The sequence below is a fragment of the Oryctolagus cuniculus genome, chromosome 1, assembly GCF_964237555.1.
Source record: "Oryctolagus cuniculus chromosome 1, mOryCun1.1, whole genome shotgun sequence".
NCBI lineage: Eukaryota > Metazoa > Chordata > Mammalia > Lagomorpha > Leporidae > Oryctolagus > Oryctolagus cuniculus.
Window position 1 is genome coordinate 118,657,338 of NC_091432.1, and position 18,628 is coordinate 118,675,965.

At 53.6% G+C, this 18,628-nt stretch overlaps 1 protein-coding gene and 1 long non-coding RNA gene across 6 annotated transcripts in view; one reads left to right on the forward strand and one right to left on the reverse strand.

The window, feature by feature from the left end:
* The window catches only part of PKNOX2 (PBX/knotted 1 homeobox 2), a 274,750-nt gene extending 262,779 nt beyond the window's left edge, over positions 1 to 11,971 (forward strand). For all 5 annotated transcript variants that reach the window (XM_008259803.4, XM_002708693.5, XM_051848275.2 and 2 more), the window contains 3 exons: positions 7,897 to 7,973; positions 8,676 to 8,854; positions 9,889 to 11,971. In XM_008259803.4, coding sequence (XP_008258025.1) covers positions 7,897 to 7,973; positions 8,676 to 8,854; positions 9,889 to 10,118 — 486 coding nt within the window. In that variant the 3' untranslated portion in view covers positions 10,119 to 11,971. The remainder of the gene's footprint in view (positions 1 to 7,896; positions 7,974 to 8,675; positions 8,855 to 9,888) is intronic.
* LOC138843564 (uncharacterized) lies at positions 5,365 to 7,853 on the reverse strand. Its single transcript, XR_011378471.1, has 2 exons — positions 7,081 to 7,853; positions 5,365 to 5,749 (listed from the first exon to the last, which is right to left on the reverse strand). It is a non-coding gene; the product is annotated as an uncharacterized lncRNA (long non-coding RNA).
* Positions 11,972 to 18,628: the final 6,657 nt, after the last annotated feature.

Consider the following 18,628-nt stretch of genomic DNA (forward strand, 5'->3'; position numbering starts at 1 on the left):
AAGATCCAGGGGGTCGAATCCCACTGCGGTCTGTCCTTTGCTACTTGGATAATCCAGGCCTGGATTTGTTTTGGTTTGGTTTTAATTGGTATTTGGTATTTGGTATTGGTATTTATTTATCTCAAGGCACAGAGAGACAAAGAGAGGGTTCCCATCCACTGATTCACTCTCCCAGATGCCCGTGACAATTGGGGCTGGGCTAAAGCTGAAATCTGGGAATGCAATCCAGGTCTTTCATGTGGTTGACAGGACCCCAGTTACTTGAGCCATCATGGGCTGACTCCCACATTGTATGTTAGCAAGAAGCTGGAATCAGGGGCAGAACTGGGACTCAACCCTAGGCACTGTGATATAGGACCCAGGCATCTTAACTGCTGGGCTTAACAACTCCAGAGTCCAGCTTTTTTTAACCTCTGAGCTCAGTTTTCTCGTGGGTGAAATGAGAATAATGATGCCTTCTTCCTAGGTGCCTTGAGAATTCAGTGAGGAAACCTGTCAAGAACCTCAGCAGGGGGCTCTGCCACTGTCACTGTCCCATCACAGTCAGCCAAGCCCTGCAGGTGTCCTGCAAGTGTGGGTGACCATGGTTACCAGATGTCAGGCAGGCCTGTGTGCAACTCCACAGGACTCTGGTTGGTTGAGCAGCGAGGCAGACTTGAGTTCAACAGTAACACCTTCCTTCTAACCATGGGAGCAGGAGTGGCCCAGTGATGGTGGCGCTGCAGAGATGATCAGCCTACATTTTGGGGGGACAGCTCACACAGGACATGCTGGGAAACTCACCAGGTTGCTTGCGGATGGAGATCAGCCAGGGCACTTTCATTGCCCTAGACCGCACCAAGCCACACCCATCTGAGGACATCACCGTCTCTGCACATCTGTACCTTACTTGGGCTACACTGGACGAAAGGGGTCTGTCCTATAGGAGAGACTGGATACAGGGGCCTTTAGGGCTCTGTACAACTTGGAGATGTTGGTTAGTAGCGTCTGGTAGAGGAGCTGACACTTGGGCTGTGACTTAAGGATGGCCAGGATTTAGGATTGGGAGGAAAGAGATGATCGATGCTTCGTGATTCTTGCTGACCAAAAGCATGGAGCCCTCCCTCCCCTGTGTTCTGGTCATGAGATCCTCTGTACCCCTTGTTCTCACCCTTGGAGCAGGGGGACCCAGGTGGCTTCTTATCACAGCTCTAACCGTCTTCCTCCCAGATGTTGCTCAGGTACTTACACCTGCTGGGCTTTGGTGGAAGGCACGGCAGGAGGCTGGCTGTCTGGCCAGCTGGGGTCTTGGCTGCATTCAGTTGTGAGGCCTTTGATTCCTGCCTGTGACCTGAGACTTCTTCCAGTCTCTTTTATTGTACAAATGTAGGGAGAGGCTGCTGACTCCCTGGGAAGGATGGCAGAGTGTTGGAGGTGTGCCCCGGTGCAGCTGCAGTACTAAGGTGTGTGCCTCCCTGGCAGTGGGTCTCCATCTGACACTGGGCCTTGCAGCCCCCTGGCAAGTCAGCCACAGGGTTGGATGGGTGAGCTGAGACGAGAGGGGCTATGAGAGACCCCTGGGTTGCACAGAGCCCCAGGACACCCTGCGGGAGTCAGAAGGTCTCAAAGATTCTGCCCAAAAATAGCCCTGGGAAGATTTACCCTCACAGTACCCCCCAGGTGGCAGCCAGGTGGTGGTAGAGGGGAAACGCCCATCCTTTGTGCACAACGTGCAGGAAACAGAGGCCACCATAAAGAAGGGGCATATTTACACACACACAGAGGGGCTGCGGGAGGCCCCCTGCCATCTGCCAGCAAGCAGCCCAGGGCTTTTCCGGAGACAATGCCACGAGCAGCAAGCCAAAGTTTAACGCCGAGTGTGCCAAGCACTGCTCTGAGTACCATTCAAACATTAACGCATTTAACTCTTACAGCAGCCGTGAGGCAGGTGGGAGGGTTCCCGCAGTTTACAGAAGAGGAAACTTGCCTGGGGTCCCGAGCTGGTGAGAGGCGGGATTCCACCAGCCAATCAGGCTGCAGAGGCTGTGTCTTCACCTCCCTCTCACAGCGCTGCCTCCAAGACCCCGCTAGTGGGCCTTGATGGATTCCTCCCAGGTAGAGTTCCTGGGGGTTCTGGACCCCCTTTTTCCCCTTCACACTCATAGACACGCGCAAAGGACATGGTGAGAAGCACCAATGACCTGAGATCCCTCATCCACCCATTCAACAAATCCGTGCTGAACCCTTACCACGTCCCAGGCATCGTCCTCAATGGTGATGAGGTGCGGGAAAAAAGCAAGACATGGTCCCTTGCTCTGTGGGGTGACAGACAACTCAACAGCTCACCCTGGCCATGTGAGTAGTCCCAGCCAGGGCCAACTCTCAGAGCCTGTATGAGGGACATCCAGATGGGCTTGACTTCAGCACGGGCGGAGGTGGAGAGAGATGAAGAGAGGCTGGTCTTGACAGGTGGGAAGCATGGGTCAAAATGGAACCATTTCGGGAGAGAGAACATTTCGAGGGTACAGGAGGGTGAAGAGTGAGCCAGCAGAAGATTTTCCCAGTGGAAAACCACACGGCAATAAAGACGAATTGTGATGGGCACACGGAACAGCCGCGTGGGGGTGATTCCCCGTCTCTAAGATTCAAAAACCAGGAAAAAAGTAAGCCCTCGTGTCGAAGGGTGGAACACAAGCCCTAAGACTGTAAAGAAAAAGCAAACAAGGTAATCAGCCTACAAGTCAGGTCTCCTTTGGGGAGGTGCTAGCATCACCCTTTTCCTTGCCCTGGTTACTTGGGGGTGCGCTTGCTGTGACAATAGGTGAGGCTACGCATTGTCTTTTCTCTTTGTACTTCTCTAAGGATGCTCCATTCTAAAGGAGGGCAAGGATAAGAAGCAGAGAGAGAATGAGAGGATGGCAGGTCTGGACGAGGGCGGATACAGATAGAAAGAGGAGTCTTGGGTGACTTTCGCTTCTCTTCATTCTCAAAGGCCTGCGTTTGCCCTGTGAGCCTTCCTGGGGTCAGGGTGCAGCCCACCATCCCTGGCATCTCAGCTGGGACAAAATGTGGCTGTGGCAGGGCCCCTACTCTGCTGCCTGCCTCCTCCGGGTGGCCTCTGGCTCTCCTGAGCAGTGCTGTGCCTGAAGAGTGATGGCCCACAGCCGGCCGCAGCCCCACATGGGTCAGAGAGGAAGAGTTGGGGGGTGGGGGGCGCTCCAGGGTGGCACTGGTGATGGCAGGCAATGGGCGTGGGAGGCTCCCTGCCCTGCGTCAGGCTGCAAGCCGTGGTCCAGCAGCAGCTCAGGCTGTACCGACACCGACAGGCACCAACCGCTCCCTGTGCCAGGTGGCTCTTGGAGACCCGACCGGCCTCAAGGTGAGATCTGCACAGGCCAAGAGCTGGAAGGACAATTGCAGCATGGGTTCTGAGTGAAAGGAGTGGCCAGGGACCTCAGAATCACCACTAGTTGAGCTTCTTGCTGACAGGAAGACTGTGATAGGACTCACTCCTCAAACAGAGATGTCTTCAGGGTCCGCTGTGCACAGATGAGACTGAGTGTCAGAGAGAGAGGGGAGGGAGCTTAGTTTATATTTCTTGAGGGCAACACCTGCTAGATGTCAACACACAACTGGCTGCTGTGGAGACTGAGAATGTTCGGCCAGATGGTTGCCTTCAGTACATGGTGCAGAGTGAACCAATGGAACCTACATGCCTCCCCTGCATCGTCTTGCTGTCACCCCCGAGTCCATGAAGTGGACACTTTCTCACTATTTCTATGTTACGCTAAGGAAGTAAAGGATGGCAGATGCAAAACAACAAATGGCCAAGGTCATGCGTCTGCTAAGGGGTGAGACAGGACCTGATCCCATCGCCAAAGGCGCTTTGCCGCCCAAGAGCACTGCCCAGCCCTATGAGGCTTCAGGCTGGCCCTGAGAAGGACCTGGAATTTTCTGGTGTGTTCTGTACCTCTTTTAAAAGGAGAAATTGTCTTGCAGAGAGCTGCTGTCTAGATGGTTCTAGATGGTCGGAGAGCAGCTACTGTGGCTCAGTGGCTTCCCATGATCTCATTGGATTCTTCTTCCCGTCCTTGGCCTCAAGCCTTTCCGATTGTGCTAAAAGTAGCTCTGACCCAATCGTGGTCTGCCCGGGGGCCAGGACTATTTTGATTTTGTCCTCAGAAGTCATGTGGTCTGAGGCATATGCATGCTGTACTGCTCCCATGAGCACTCAGATGTGGTGCCAGCAATAGTCTGGCCGACACACCTGTTCCCAAAGCTGAGCTAACTGCTGCCACTTACCCCACAGCCTCCACCATGGGCCTCCTGAGATGCTGGTCCCAGGATAAGTGGTGGAAACTGGCCCTAGGGGGCAGTTATCCATAAGGGAAGAGCTGGCCACTTTTTGGCAATGCTGCCTCTTTTTTTTTTTTTTTTTAATTTATTTGAAAGGCAGAGTTGCAGAGAGGCAGAGGCAGATAGAGAGAGGTCATCCATCCTCTGGTTCACTCCCCAGATGGCCGCAATGGCCGGAGCTGTGCTGACCCGAAGCCAGGGGCCAGCATCATCTTTCAGGTCCCCCAAGCTGGTGCAGGGGCCCAAGGACTTGGGTCATCTTCCACTGCCTTTCCAGGCCATAGCAGAGAGCTGGATCAGAAATGGAAGAGCCAGGACTCGAACCAACACCCATATGGGATGCTGGCACTACAGGCAGCAGCTCCACCCATTACGCCACAGTGCCAGCCCCTCAACACTGCCTCTTAAAGATCTCCACTAGTCAGGAGGCATGTTCATTTGCATATTCATGGCATCCAGTCAGGATGGTGTCCCCGGTTCCCTGCACCAGAAGCCTCTTATGCATAGCAGTCAGCACCCTCCCGAGGAAGGCTGGAGAATTTCCTTGAACGGTGGGAAAGATTCGCCTCTGACACTGGTGCCCTGGTGCCCGACTCCTGCCTGGAAACCATCCCCTCTGTTCTCCCACCATGGCAGGGCTCTTCCTCCCATGCCTTAGCACAGACCGCCCGTTAGTGGGGTTCTGGGATTTTTTTCCATTCCACCCACGCTGTGAGCTCTTAACCTCAGACGTGTTTCCCTCACTGGCATCCAGGATGTCGCAGGCACCAGCACCTGTGAGTGGATGACCCAGCATGGGCAGCAAGATCAGCCTTGCTCAGAGGCCCAGGAAACAAGTCTGAATCTGCTTCCTGTGCTCCTTCACCCCTCTGTTCGCGCAGCATGGTTGCACGTGATTGCTGTCACTAGTCTGGATGCTGGTGCAACGCACGGCCTCCGGGTCAGGGCAGCTGTTCAGAGGCCGAGTGACTACCTCTGCCCCCGGGACTTGGGAGAGGCCTCCCTGGGGATTTGGCCTGTGATGGGTTCTTTTTTTAAAGATTTATTTATTTATTTAAAAGTCAAAGTTATACAGAGAGAGAAGGAGCGGCAGAGAGAGAGAGAGAGAGAGAGAGAGAGGTCTTCCATCCGGTGGTTCACTCCCTAGATGGCCACAATGGCCGGAGCTGCGCTGATCTGAAGCCAAGAGCCAGGAGCTTCCTCCAGGTCTCCCATGCGGGTGCAGGGGGGCCCAAGGACCTGGGCCATCTTCTACTTCTTTCCCAGGCCATAGCAGAGAGCTGGATCGGAAGTGGAGTAGCCGGGACTCAAACAGGTGTCCATATGGGATGCTGGCACTGCAGGCAGCGGCTTTATCCACTACGCCACAGTGCCAGCCCCCTGTGATGGGGTCTTCACAGTAGTTGGGACAGGCCTGCAGTTAGGAAGAGAGAAAGGGCACTCTGGCAGAGGGAACAGTACAGTCAAGAGTATGAACACACAGAGGAGCCTACGGGGACCCCGGCAGGCCAAAAAGCCAGCACAGTTTTGCCATATTTTGTTCACAGGCTGGCTGGCCCTGCTGTGATCCCTGTTGTGAACAGGGGGTGCAGTGAGGCCTGTGCCCCCCCCACTCCCAGTCCCAGAAGACATCAAAACTCCCAGCGTCCCCACCTCTTCAACCCATGGGGCTTGCAATCTCTCCTCCCAGCCTCCCGCTGCTCCTTCCCAATTAGAATGAAATTGGCTCCTGAAGCACTGACGTGCTTCCCTTCTTGTTAGAATCTTAATATTGCATGAATCACAAGTCCCAGCTGCCCCGGCCTGGTGGTCAGGGTCAGAGGTGTGAATTAAAACAACACACGGTCCTGACTGCTGCAGGGGAGGGGAGGCTAAGGCCAACAGAGCAGGTTGCTTCCCTTTGTCACCGGTAATGAGAGTCTTCCCAAGGCTTTGATCTCAAGCCTTTCCCTGGAGAGCTTTAAACACCTTTAAGCGGCCACCACCCCCATAACAACAGTGTGAGGAGCTCCCTTTCATTGAGCCCTTTACAGGTGCAATTTCATTGTCACGCATGCGCGGTTCAGTGGCATGCCCAAGGTCTCAGTGCAAGTCATGATGGAGACAACCCCCCCCCCCCAGCACCACTTCCTAAAGCCACACCCAGAGAAGGTGCTATCCTGGTGTGAAGATGCTACAAGGCCTGGTCCTTTGCCCTTTGATCCCCCAGGCTCCCCTAGCTTCAGCGACAAAGCTCCGACCCATCCAGGTGCTCACCACACCTTCACTGCATGCCCACTGGGGGCCAGGCACCCTGCTGAGGCCTACGAAAGACTGGGACACACAGGCCCAGTTACCAGGCAGCTCACCCTTCTCCCCTGCCCTGCCACCCCAGTGGGACCAGGAACTTCTTCCACTGCCACCCAAAACATTCACCTGCTTCAGTGCGACCAGTTTGGTCTTCCCCATGCGCTAGCCAACACCCATTTCCCCTTGGTCTGAGCTTCCACAGTGTTCACTCCCCAACCCACAGCATCAATCTTCGTTCTTGCTTTCGCTCAGCTGTCGTTTGTGTAGCATTCGAATGTGGAAGGTGCTAGAACACATTATGAGTGTGCATTGCATCCTGTCAAAGCACCGTCTAAGAGAGGGAGCAAACCTGTCACCTGCACGATGACTGGTGGGGCTGAGAGACACCTGCACCACTCACCTCCCTTGTCGCCTGCACGATGACTGGTGGGGCTGAGAGACACCTGCACCACTCACCTTCACAGAGACACCACTCAGTCTTGCGAGGTAGGGGGAAGAAGGCAGGGCCACAGGCAGAAGAACTACGATGGTGCTGCCTGGCATCTGGTGACCGGAGCAGTCATCCGCTGTCTCCCTCCGCTGTCCCCTCCGCTGTCCCCTCCGCTGTCTCCTCCGCTGTCTCCCTCCGCTGTCTCCCTCCGGGGAGTGGGAATGGCAGGCCCACGTGGCAGTCTTCCAAAGGTTTAACGATATACTTTCTCAAGTGAAACTAAATGTACGCAAGCATTTCCCAGGTTATAAATATCGTGCAAGGAGTAGTTAGCTTCGTGTTTATTTTCTGTCTCCTGGGAATGCCTAGCATGAATCTGGGCACATAGTAGGTGGTCAGTAAGTATCAGTTCATTTAAAAGGAATTGAATTCTTCTCTCTCTCTCTCTCTCTGTCACACACATACACACACACACACATACCTTAACACCTGTGTGCTTCCGAGACTACTGTACATCTTAACCCTGATCATGCCTCCCCTGCCTGTCCTGACTTGAGGACCAAGTGAGAGGGATGCAGACGTGCCTTGGACACTATCAATACTGACCTGTACTGACCTTGAGAAACCACTCTGGCCCCGCTGTGATGGGAATGAGATCCTTGACGTGGGGGGCCAGCCCTACCCCCCCCCCAGGTTCTCCCTAGGGGACACTTGCCCCAGGTTGGGCTCACACACCACTCTGGCTGCCTGGTCCAGGACACTGCCACTGAAGTGGACGTGGCCCCCAGGGGCAGCAAGCTACCACATGCCCCCCCTCATCAGCCCTGCCCCTCTCGTTTCAGCACCCCTACCCCACAGAGGATGAGAAGAGACAGATCGCAGCCCAGACAAACCTCACCCTTCTGCAAGTAAACAACTGGTGAGTTGGCGTCACCCGCCCACAGGGCATGCGGAGCAGGGAAGAGAGAGACCAAGTGCCCACCTGGCTCAGCCTCAGCCCAGCCACCAGGCCAGCCCTCCCCTACAGACCAGAAACAGGAAACAGCTTCGCTGGCCCTGTGCAGCTACTCAGCGCCCTCTGCTGGGAAATTGTGTCACGCACATCCCTGGAAGCTTTTGGCTGGGTAGAAAAGCAGGAAAACCTGAGCAGCCAGCCCTAGCACGCTGCTGAGACAGACAGGAACACGCGCAGAGGAGCTGCCAGCAGTCATCTGGTCTACTCCACCTGGCTGCGAACTGAAACTAAAACTTTCTGCAAAGCTGGGAGTAGGAGGGACAGAGAGTCACCTTTGTGACCACACAGGGGTTTCTGCTGTTTCCTTCTGTTTCTGGCTGGGCTGTCAAAGGGAGCCAACTCTGGCTGGATGGGAGGGGGCCCCGACATGAGCCCCCCCCCCCCCCATCTAGAGAGAAGTCAGAAGTTGATGCTTGTGGGGATTTCTGTTCCCTTAGGGTTGTCACCCAGCACCGAGGGATTCCATGAGCTCAGCAGTAGCCAGGGCCCCGTCAGAGTCCCCATCTGTTCTGTCTCAGGGTCCGGGAGCCGCTGAGCCCTCTCTGCCCATCCTAGCAACACCACCCACCCAACGACTAACCAGTCTCCACCCTTACTCCCGGGCAGGTTCATCAATGCCCGAAGGCGCATCCTGCAGCCCATGCTTGATGCCAGCAACCCAGACCCTGCCCCCAAAGCCAAGAAGATCAAGTCTCAGCACCGGCCCACCCAAAGATTCTGGCCCAACTCCATTGCTGCGGGCGTGCTGCAGCAGCAGGGTGGGGCCCCGGGGACAAACCCTGACGGTAAGCGCCAGGCTGAGGACAGCCCAGATGGGGCCCCAGGGTGGGACAGGCACACCCAGAGCTCCTGCAGGGCAGGCTCAAGGGCTGACCATCTTCTCCCCTAAGCCCTAGTTGCTGCTCCGTCCCCGCGTCTGCCCTTCCATGACTTCTGTCAAAGCCTGAAAGAGGGGGCTGGTTATGTTCACACTTCAAGGAGCCAAAAGCAACCTGTCAAAGATGAGGGGGAACCAGTGGTCAGCTGAGTCGACGCCTGCTCAGCAGAGCCCCCTCGCTCCCACACCCATCCGAGCTCCTCAACGCCAGTCGGCCTCAACACAGCTCCTGAGAGCCAAGGCCATCTATAAATACTGAGGCAGGCAGCTGGCTATGAACAGAGGCCAGGAGGAGCCCTTGTTTCCCCAGCCTCCCCATCATGCCCCCATATAACGCGTTCCTAACTGCCAGTAGCCTAGTGCACGGGAAACCCTTCAAACAGCTTGGCGTGCAGGGCCTGCTCTGTGTGGGCTGTGGGGTGGAAGGAGGCGTGCGTGCATGTGTGATACTGTCTTCATGCATACGTGTATGAATATGGCCTTTTACAGGCTCTTCTGGGACGGGCTGTCTTCTTGCACTGTAGAGTGGAAATAAACATTTTGGGGACAGGATCGACCTGGGAGGGAATCCTAACTCTGTCATCTCTGACTGTTGTCTGGAGTTAAGGGCCCACCTGTCTGAGACTCAGTGCAACTCAGTTTTCTCCTGTCTAGAATGGGGATAAGAATGCCTGACTTAAAGAACTGTTAGGAAGTCCTAATGCGCACAATGTATTTTCACAGAAGATGCTCAGTAGTGGTAGCTGGGTCACCTCTTGGGATGGGACAGGGAGCGGTTGTTGAGTCACTGGGTAGGAAACTGAGCAGCTTAGGCCACTGTACCCTCAGAAGCAAGGAGCTCAGCACCCCACAAGCCATCCATGCCAGCCCGTCCGACACCGATGTGGCCGGGCCTGACTCACAGCCTCTATGTGGCCCTGACCCTTGCCCTCTCTCATGCAGGTTCTATCAACCTGGACAACCTGCAGTCCCTATCCTCAGACAATGCCACCATGGCCATGCAGCAGGCTATGATGGCTGCACATGATGACTCATTGGATGGGACAGAGGAAGAGGATGAGGATGAGATGGAAGAGGAGGAAGAGGAGGAAGAGTTGGAGGAGGAGGCCGACGAGCTGCAGACAACGAACGTCAGCGACCTGGGCTTGGAACACAGTGACTCCCTGGAGTAGCCGGGCAGCCCGGATGGCACTGGTCGCTGAGCAGGACAGGAGTGCCGTCAGGGGGGCTTTAGGGTGGGGGGGAGGGGGACACGGGCAGGCAGCACCGAGGAAGCTGGGCCCTGGCTTCCCCAAATCAGCAGCTTGAAGAAAGGCAAGGGAGGCACCTGCGCCTTCCCAACCACGGAGCTTCAATGAGCACCCAGCCCCGCTTCCTGAGGCCGCGCCGTCCAGCAGCCTGCTCGGGAGGGCAGGCTTGAGATCTGGACTCATCGGACCCCTGGGACAGATGGCACCCTCGGGCTCCCCCACGGAAGGGCTTGAGTTGTTTGCAAGCCCTGCACTGTGAGGCAGGTTGGTGCTGTTCACAGAGTGAGCCCTGCCAGGGGACAGATAGACTTAGGAGGAAAGGGACAGACAAGGCGCTCTGGGTTCCACCCCCAGAAGGCTCTCAGCTTCCGACAGACATTCGAGGGTGGGAAGGAGCCCAAAGCATGGCCGGAGGAGTGGGAGGGCCTGAGGCGCCTTGTCCTGCAGATCAGGTGGAATCTGGATCCCTCCAGCCTCTGACTCGTCCCTCCAAGGCCCCCTCGTTGGGCACAGCAACCATGGACTTGGGAGAGAGGGATGGGAGCCAGCGGAGCCTCCTTCTCTCTCCCTTAGAAACAGATTTTGGTCTGGGGAGCCCAAGTGGCAGGAGGTTAAGAGGGGTCCCTTCACCTGGGTCGGCTCCAGAAACCAAGGAGTTGGCAGTGCCTGGGCTGGGGGCCCTATCAAGGTGGCTCTGGGGACCCCAGCTGTCCCTCGCTGGTCGCAGAACTCAGCTCCAGGCACAACAGGACAGTGGTGTCTTACCCTAGACTTTCCACCCCTCCACAGACCTGCCGAGAAGGTGCAGTCAGGGTGGCTTGGACTCCGGCTCCATCGGCCTCCAGGCTCCCGTCAGAAACAGTGGAAAGAATCATCTAACCCAATGGGAGCCAGGGGTTGGAGGAGGTGCTACACCCCTCTCCTCCCACATCCAAAACGGGAGAGGGGACAGGCAGAGCAACGGCACCTGAGAGTGTGCAGTGCTGCCCACCCCCACCTGCCTTGCCGTCCCACACACTACGCACAGCGCCATGGGAACTGGCTCCTGGGAGGAGGCGGCTCTCCACCACCTGCCCTAACACAACCCTCCCTCCCCAACCTCCAGCCTCCTGCACCTGGCACCCCCTCCTCCTGTTCCCTCCCACCCTGTGGCTGTGAATGATGAGGCTGACCACACGTGTGTTTTCCATGGGATTTAATTTAATGGACGTGCAGTTTCATTTGTAAATCATGCATTAGCCATGTCCTCCAGTGACGGGATGTGAGTGGCCCCCCGGCTTCCCTGGAGGGGACCCTTGGGACCCTCTGGGGAGTCCCCTCCTCTACCTGGTTGGGGAGGAGCAAAAGGACGGTCGCTTTCCTGAGGTCTCCCTGAAATGAATGTATTTCTCCCCTAAAAGAGCTGATATTTAATGTTTTAATAGGGATTTTTGAGAAACAAATAACCTTATTTATAATCTGGGTGATTCGATCATTTTTTACTCCCTTTTGATGCCATAGGTGAAAGGATGTCTAGCTTTTTTGGCGTGAGACTTTTGCAACGGTGCAGTGGGATAAAACACATTTCCTCTTCTGGCTCAGTTTTCTTGAAACACACACACACACACACACACGCTTTGACAGGCGTCCCGCCCGGCACAGGCACACCTGCACACAGGTGCCCACGTCTCTTCTTCCCAGCCCCTCCACCTGCCGAATGTTATGCAACCTCCTTCTGATGTATCCACCAAGCCAGTACTGAATGTGGCCGAGAAGTTTTCAGTAAATCTTATTACCTACCATATCGCTCCTCCTATTTCTCAAATATCTTGTTCGCCGTTGGGTGCACACTCCTCTTTTTCTGTGGTTGCTGTAGCAGCCCCCTTGTTCCTGTAGCGAGACCCTGGGCCCAGCAGAATCTGCAGCCCTCAGCGTCCACCCGTTGACCTGACCACCCACAGAAGGGGACAAGGCAGAGGCTTTCTGAATGACCTTGAATGACCTACTGGGGATGAAGATAGCCAAGTTTGGCACAGTTAACCCTGTCCATGCGTGACTCGAAGACAAAGAGATTGGGGAGAGACACAGGAAGAAGAACCACACTACCATTTCTCCCTACAGTAGCAGAGAATTTGAATTTGGTTCCTTTCTTGTACCATGCTCTACCTCACTTTTTTCCCTCCTCCATCCTAATTCTTTGTATAATCTATTTGAAAGGCAAAGAAACAGAGATATTCCATCCACTGTTTCATTCTCCAGATGTGCACAACAGCTGGGGATAAGTCAGGCCAAAGCCAAGAGCCCACAGCTCAATCTGGGTCCCCCACATAGGTAACAGGGACTTGAGGGTGCACCCTCCCAGGGTACACGTTAGCAGGAATGCTGGAATGGAGAGCAGAGCCAGGTCTAGAAGCCAGGCATTCCCACATGGGATATTGGCATCCCGAGCCTCATCTTTTTTTTTTTTTTTTAATTTTTTGACAGGCAGAGTGGACAGTGAGAGAGACAGAGAGAAAGGTCCTCCCTTGCCACTGGTTCACCCTCCAAATGGCCGCCGCGGCCGGCGCACCTCGCTGATCCGATGGCAGGAGCCAGGAGCCAGGTGCTTTTCCTGGTCTCCCATGGGGTGCAGGGCCCAAGCACCCGGGCCATCCTCCACTGCACTCCCTGGCCACAGCAGAGAGCTGGACTAGAAGAGGGGCAACCGGGACAGAATCCAGCGCCCCAACCGGGACTAGAACCCGGTGTGCCGGCGCCGCTAGGCGGAGGATTAGCCTAGTGAGCCACGGTGCCGGCCTCCAAGCCTCATCTTAACTGCTGCACCAGTGCCAGACTGTATCATCCCCACCTTAGACAATGACAGTTCTCATCACTAAAGCTCCCGTGCCCCCCTTTTTCCTATTCCGCTGGTGAAAGGTCCCAGAAACACAGGAAGAGAGGCTGTCTTGGTTGCTGCTTTTAATCCTGGAGCTGCACCTTGGGGGATCCTGTCCTTGAATCCCAGTGGTCAGCACTGCATTCCCTGGGGCCAGAAACAATTCAAGGGCACCGTCTGTCTCCCCCACAGAAGTGAGAGGCAGGCATTCGTCTCACCCCCAGACTAGAGGCTGAGATGTTTGGAAGCAAAGACGTTGCCTGCTCACATTCACAAAGGTTGCAGAGTTTGTACTTACTTGGTGGTCCTCCACGGGTAGGCTGAAGATGGGAAAAGGGGTAGGCAGTCCGCTAAAGGGCCCTGAGCCACTCTGAGGTAGGCTCCCTGAGTCAGTGCACTCACAGAGCCCAGCCCTCACCACCACCACTGGAGGGTTCCACACACTCAGCAGAGACCCCCTCTCAGGCCCACAGAGAACGTCCCAGATGGGCAAAGTGATACATTAGAACCTCACCGCCCAGAGTCGGGAAGGCCCAAGTATTCTAAAGCAATTGTTTCCAAGGAACACTCTCCTAAAAGTTATGCTACCAAAACATTTGAAATTCAAGGGCACAGCAAGTTAAGCCACCACTTGGGATGCTTGCCTCCCATTTCGACATGCCTTTGTTCAAATCCCACCTCCACTTCTGATCCAGCTTCCCGCTAATACACACCCGGGGAAGCAGCAGATGATGGCTCAAGTACTTTGGCCCCTGACATTGATATGAGAGAACCAGATGGCTTCAGTGTAGCCCAGCCCCAGCTGTTGCAGCCATTTGGGAAGTGAACCTGCAGATGGAAGATCTGTGTGTGTGTGTGTGTCCCTCTTTCTCTGTCACTCTGCCTTTCAAATAAATAAAATAAATCTTCAAAAAATGCTAAAGGCTCTGAGAAGTCCTGCAGGAAAGAAATCTACTTAATTTTGTTTGAACTGCTCCCCAAATTTATTTACCATTTTTCCCCCAAGTAATATCTATTCACGTTATACCAGGGGCAGGCATTTGGCTCAGTGATTAGAATGCTGCTTGGGACGTCTGCATTCCATACTGGAACGTCTTGTTCCAATCCTGGCTCCTCTGCTTCCGATCCGGCTTCCTGCCAATGCATGCTCTTGGTGACAGCAAATAATGTCTCAAGTATTAGGGTCGCTGCCACCCACACAGGAGACCAGTATGGAGTTCCAGGATACTGGCTTCGGCCCTGCCTGGCCCGGCACGGCCCAGCCCTGGCTGTTGTGTACATTTGTAGAGTAAAACAGTGGATGGAAAATCTCTAAATCTCTTTCTCTCTTTCTCTGTCTCTCAACCTTTCAGATAAAATGAAAATAAATAAATAAGAGTTTTTAAAAGAAGAACACCCCTGCCGGCGCCGCGGATCACTAGGCTAATCCTTCGCCTTGTGGCACCGGCACACCGGGTTCTAGTCCCAGTTGGGGTGCCGGATTCTGTCCCGGTTGCTCCTCTTCCAGGCCAGCTCTCTGCTGTGGCCAGGGAGTGCAGTGGAGGATGGCCCAAGTGCTTGGGCCCTGCACCCCATGGGAGACCAGGAGAAGTACCTGGCTCCTCCATCGGATCAGCGCGGTGCGCCGGCCATTGGAGGGTGAACCAACGGCAAAGGAAGACCTTTCTCTCTGTCTCTCTCTCTCACTGTCCACTCTGCCTGTCAAAAAAAAAAATTAAAAAAAGAAAAAGAAGAAGAAGAAGAATACCCCTGATTCACTGCAAAGCTTATCAGGCCATGGGAAAAAATAAAAAGAAACATAAAAGTTATACTCACAGTCCCCAAAACACACTTTAGGGAACAGTATTCTAAAAATATTACAGTGCAGTCTGTCCCAGCCCCTTCCACCTCCTCTTAAGTTTTTCTATCAGATCCTGCCGTCTTTTCAACTCCACTGCCAACTAAAAAGAAGTTTCCTAAATCATCGGAGATATGGGTAGTTGTGTTTTGTGTTTTCATGGCCCAAATGCTACACAATCCAAGGAGCAATGTAGCATAATTCCATGGAAACGGGAGAGAGAGAATAATAGGGGTACCAAGGGGGAATTCTCTTAGCCCCAAAGTGGAACTCTGAGAGTGGAGCCCTGGAACTAATCAGACTGACTTCTGTCCGCAAACCTCAGTCCATCAGAAAAGGCGTTTCAGGCTTGGAGAGCCTGCTCTGCGGAGCGGATGGCTCCTTGGCCAAGGAGCCCCCGCCCTGCCTGACCTGGGGCCCAGGGAAGGCCATAACTCTGCAGCCTGCTTGGATTCAGTCCTCAAGAGCCATTCATTCATTCAGGATGCATTTAGTAAATTGAGACTCTGCCCCAGGCACCAATGACGAAACTGATCAACAAAGACCAGTTGTGGCCTCAGAGGAATTTACATGCCAATAGAAGAAAGTTGAGACTGAAAGTGTGCTTGTAGCATCCTTGTAATGGTTACAACCTGGATCTCATCTGAGGGCAGTGATCTCAAACCCTTTGATGCAGAATTGCAAACTGGAGGCTCTCTGGTCAGACATAGGATAATGTTCAGGTCAAATACAGCTTGTAGACATGGCTTGCCTGGACCGTGTACTGTTTTTAAGAATTTTGTGACATTTAAAAATTAGAAGATGGCCGGCGCCGCGGCTCACTAGGCTAATCCTCCACCTTGCGGCGCCGGCACACCGGGTTCTAGTCCTGGTTGGGGTGCCGGATTCTGTCCCGGTTGCCCCTCTTCCAGGCCAGCTCTCTGCTGTGGCCAGGGAGTGCAGTGGAGGATGGCCCAAGTGCTTGGGCCCTGCACCCCATGGGAGACCAGGAGAAGCACCTGGCTCCTGCCATCGGATCAGCATGGTGCGCCGGCCACGGCAGCCATTGGAGGGTGAACCAACGGCAAAGGAAGACCTTTCTGTCTCTCTCACTGTCCACTCTGCCTGTCATAAAAAACATAAAAAAAAAAAAAGAAGATGACACATAAAAATTCAAATTCCTGATTTCTCCTGGAAAATTAGATGATCAGGCAACTTGGGGTCTATAATCCCACATGGCCACGATCGGGTGTGGTAGAAAAATTACCGCTCCCTGAGGTGCACCCTCCGAGTTATCATGACGGTCAGTGCCCCAGTGGCGTCCCCAGCAACCAGGCCCAGCTGCCATCTATTATGGGGCTGACTGATTAGTTATGCTTCTTGCCAGCCTTTCTGTCTTCCTCCTTCTTCTCCCTTTCCCTGCAGTATCTAACTGCTGCTTTCAGGAAGGGAAGTATTTCTCCATACCCACTACTCCATCAAGAGTGAGAAAACAAGATAACCAGGAGGTCCCTGCTTCTGAAATAAAATATTGGTGAGAACATATTCGCTTCTGGAAGGGAAGCTGAGCCTGCCTTTAACTGCAAAGCGTAGCTGTGTCTCCCACGCAGATACCTTGTCTCCATTGTTACCTGCCTACCTGGTCTCTGTAGGTTATCATGAACCCTGGGGCCCAAGGGTCACCTGGGTTGCTAGTTATACATGCAGATTGGGTCCCAGGACCAACATTCGCCCCAGGACCATTCTTTCAGAAATGAGTTTTCAGTTGCCTTTTGCAATTCCTTGCTTTATAGCTGCTCCTTCTCCCTTTATCCACATAGAGTACAGCCCATAAGTCAGTTATTCAGTCACTAAGCATCCACAGGTACCTGACATGATACTGGGCACAGAAGGGAATTTGTCTCTGCAGAGGATCACAGGCCAAGGGACACAGCACCGAGGCCTGGCAGTGAGAATGTTGACTTGGTAATAGTCTGTGCATTTCCACTTTGGCATCTGATTGCCACCCCACAGCTGAGGCAGGTTTTATTATACCACTTTCAAGTGTATCTTACACTTTTATATTCCTCAGCTTCTCTCTGGGCCAATCTCATTTAGCCCCTTTGCAAATTAAATGCATCTCATTAAATCGAACCCATTTAGGACAATGCCCTTCAGGTGTGTGCATCTTCGTACATCTTTCATTTTAAGACAAGTGTTTGATTTATTTTTCATCTCATTACACTCCTTAAAATTATGTGCATCTCATTACACTCAGCACACCGAGACGGCTTATTTCAGGTATAGACATTACACCCAGAATTATCAGGCAAGAATATGATTTTTTTTTCATTATGAGCCCTACAATTTACATACATCTCATTACAATCAGCCGTTTAAGACAATTCCCTTCAGTTATGTGTATCTCATTATACCTTCTCATTTTCAGATTTCTTCCCTCTTATTATTCGGAGAACTCACTTCAGGTGTGTCTATCTCGTGTCTACCTGTTATTTCAAGTGAATTCCTGGGTGGCTGCTTGTGTTATCACACTGAACGTCTTTTATTATTGCAACCACCTCATTTCAGGTCAGCTCCGCCTGCCCGTGTTCCTCCCATGACTTCTCCACGTGGAAAGGAAGAGCACTGGGTTCCCATGGATGTGGTTCAGACGGTGCCAATGACTTGGCCTTATGTGCATGGACCATTTAATTCAACTTGCACATGGAGAGGGTTAGAGGAGATGCTAAGTTCCCCTTCTGTTGATAGGCCATGAAACTCTAGTCCAGTCTACAGACTGATAATCCTGCCTGGCTTCCATAGCCAGACAGCTTCACCAGTCTTGCTTCCCTTTTGCCCGGATGGCGCCGTGAAATAACTATGCTCTGTTGATATGGGACCTCCCCAGCTCCTCCAGCCCAGTGACATCTTCCTCTCTCCTGCCACTGCCATCTCAAAGGGGTCGCTGCTGGGTGGGGGGTGGGGGGGGGCTCCTTAGAATTGCTGAGCAGGCTTTTTAGCATTGCATGTGTTCAAGTTCTATCCTCACCTGCTAAATGTGAAGCTCGCAAGGTGGGGTCAGGGAAGCACATTTTCAGTGGCATCTCAGATTTGAACCACTCTACCTTGCTCGAGCTGGATTCCAGAAACGGCCCTGCAGTTCGGTGGCTCTGAGCTGAAAGTGCCTGCTGCTCTTGGTACTGTCCCTCCCAGATGTTTTTGCCTCTGGACAAGCACCCAAGCCCAGAGTGAAAACACCCATTTCTTTATTCCAGATGGGACTGTGGGTTAATAAACTCAACACATCCACTCCTGTAAGAATCCCTGCACAGTTTGTCATGAATGGTCCTCTACCTTCACCTTGCCCTGCCTCTGCCTCCCAGATCCAAGAAGGCGAATGGTGGCAGGTGTTTAACATAGCAGCGAAGCCACAGCTTGGAACACCCGCATCCCATGTCAGAGTGCCTGAGTTCAAGTCTGGCTCTATTTCCTTGTCCAGCTTCTTGTTCATGCACACTCTGGGAGGCAGCAGGTGATGGTCCAAGCACTCGGGCACCTGCCACCCATGTGGGAGACCTAGCTGGAGTTCCTGGCTCCTGGCTTTGGCCTGGCTCAGCCCTGACTGCTGCAGGCATTTAGGGAGTGAACCAGTGGATGGAAGGTCCCTCTCTTTTCTTCTCTGTTTCTGCATATATGTGTCTCCCCTTTCAAACTGATGGAACACATACATTTTTAAAAATTTTAAATACCTACTTTTTAAGAAGGAGGAGAGAGCCCAAATTG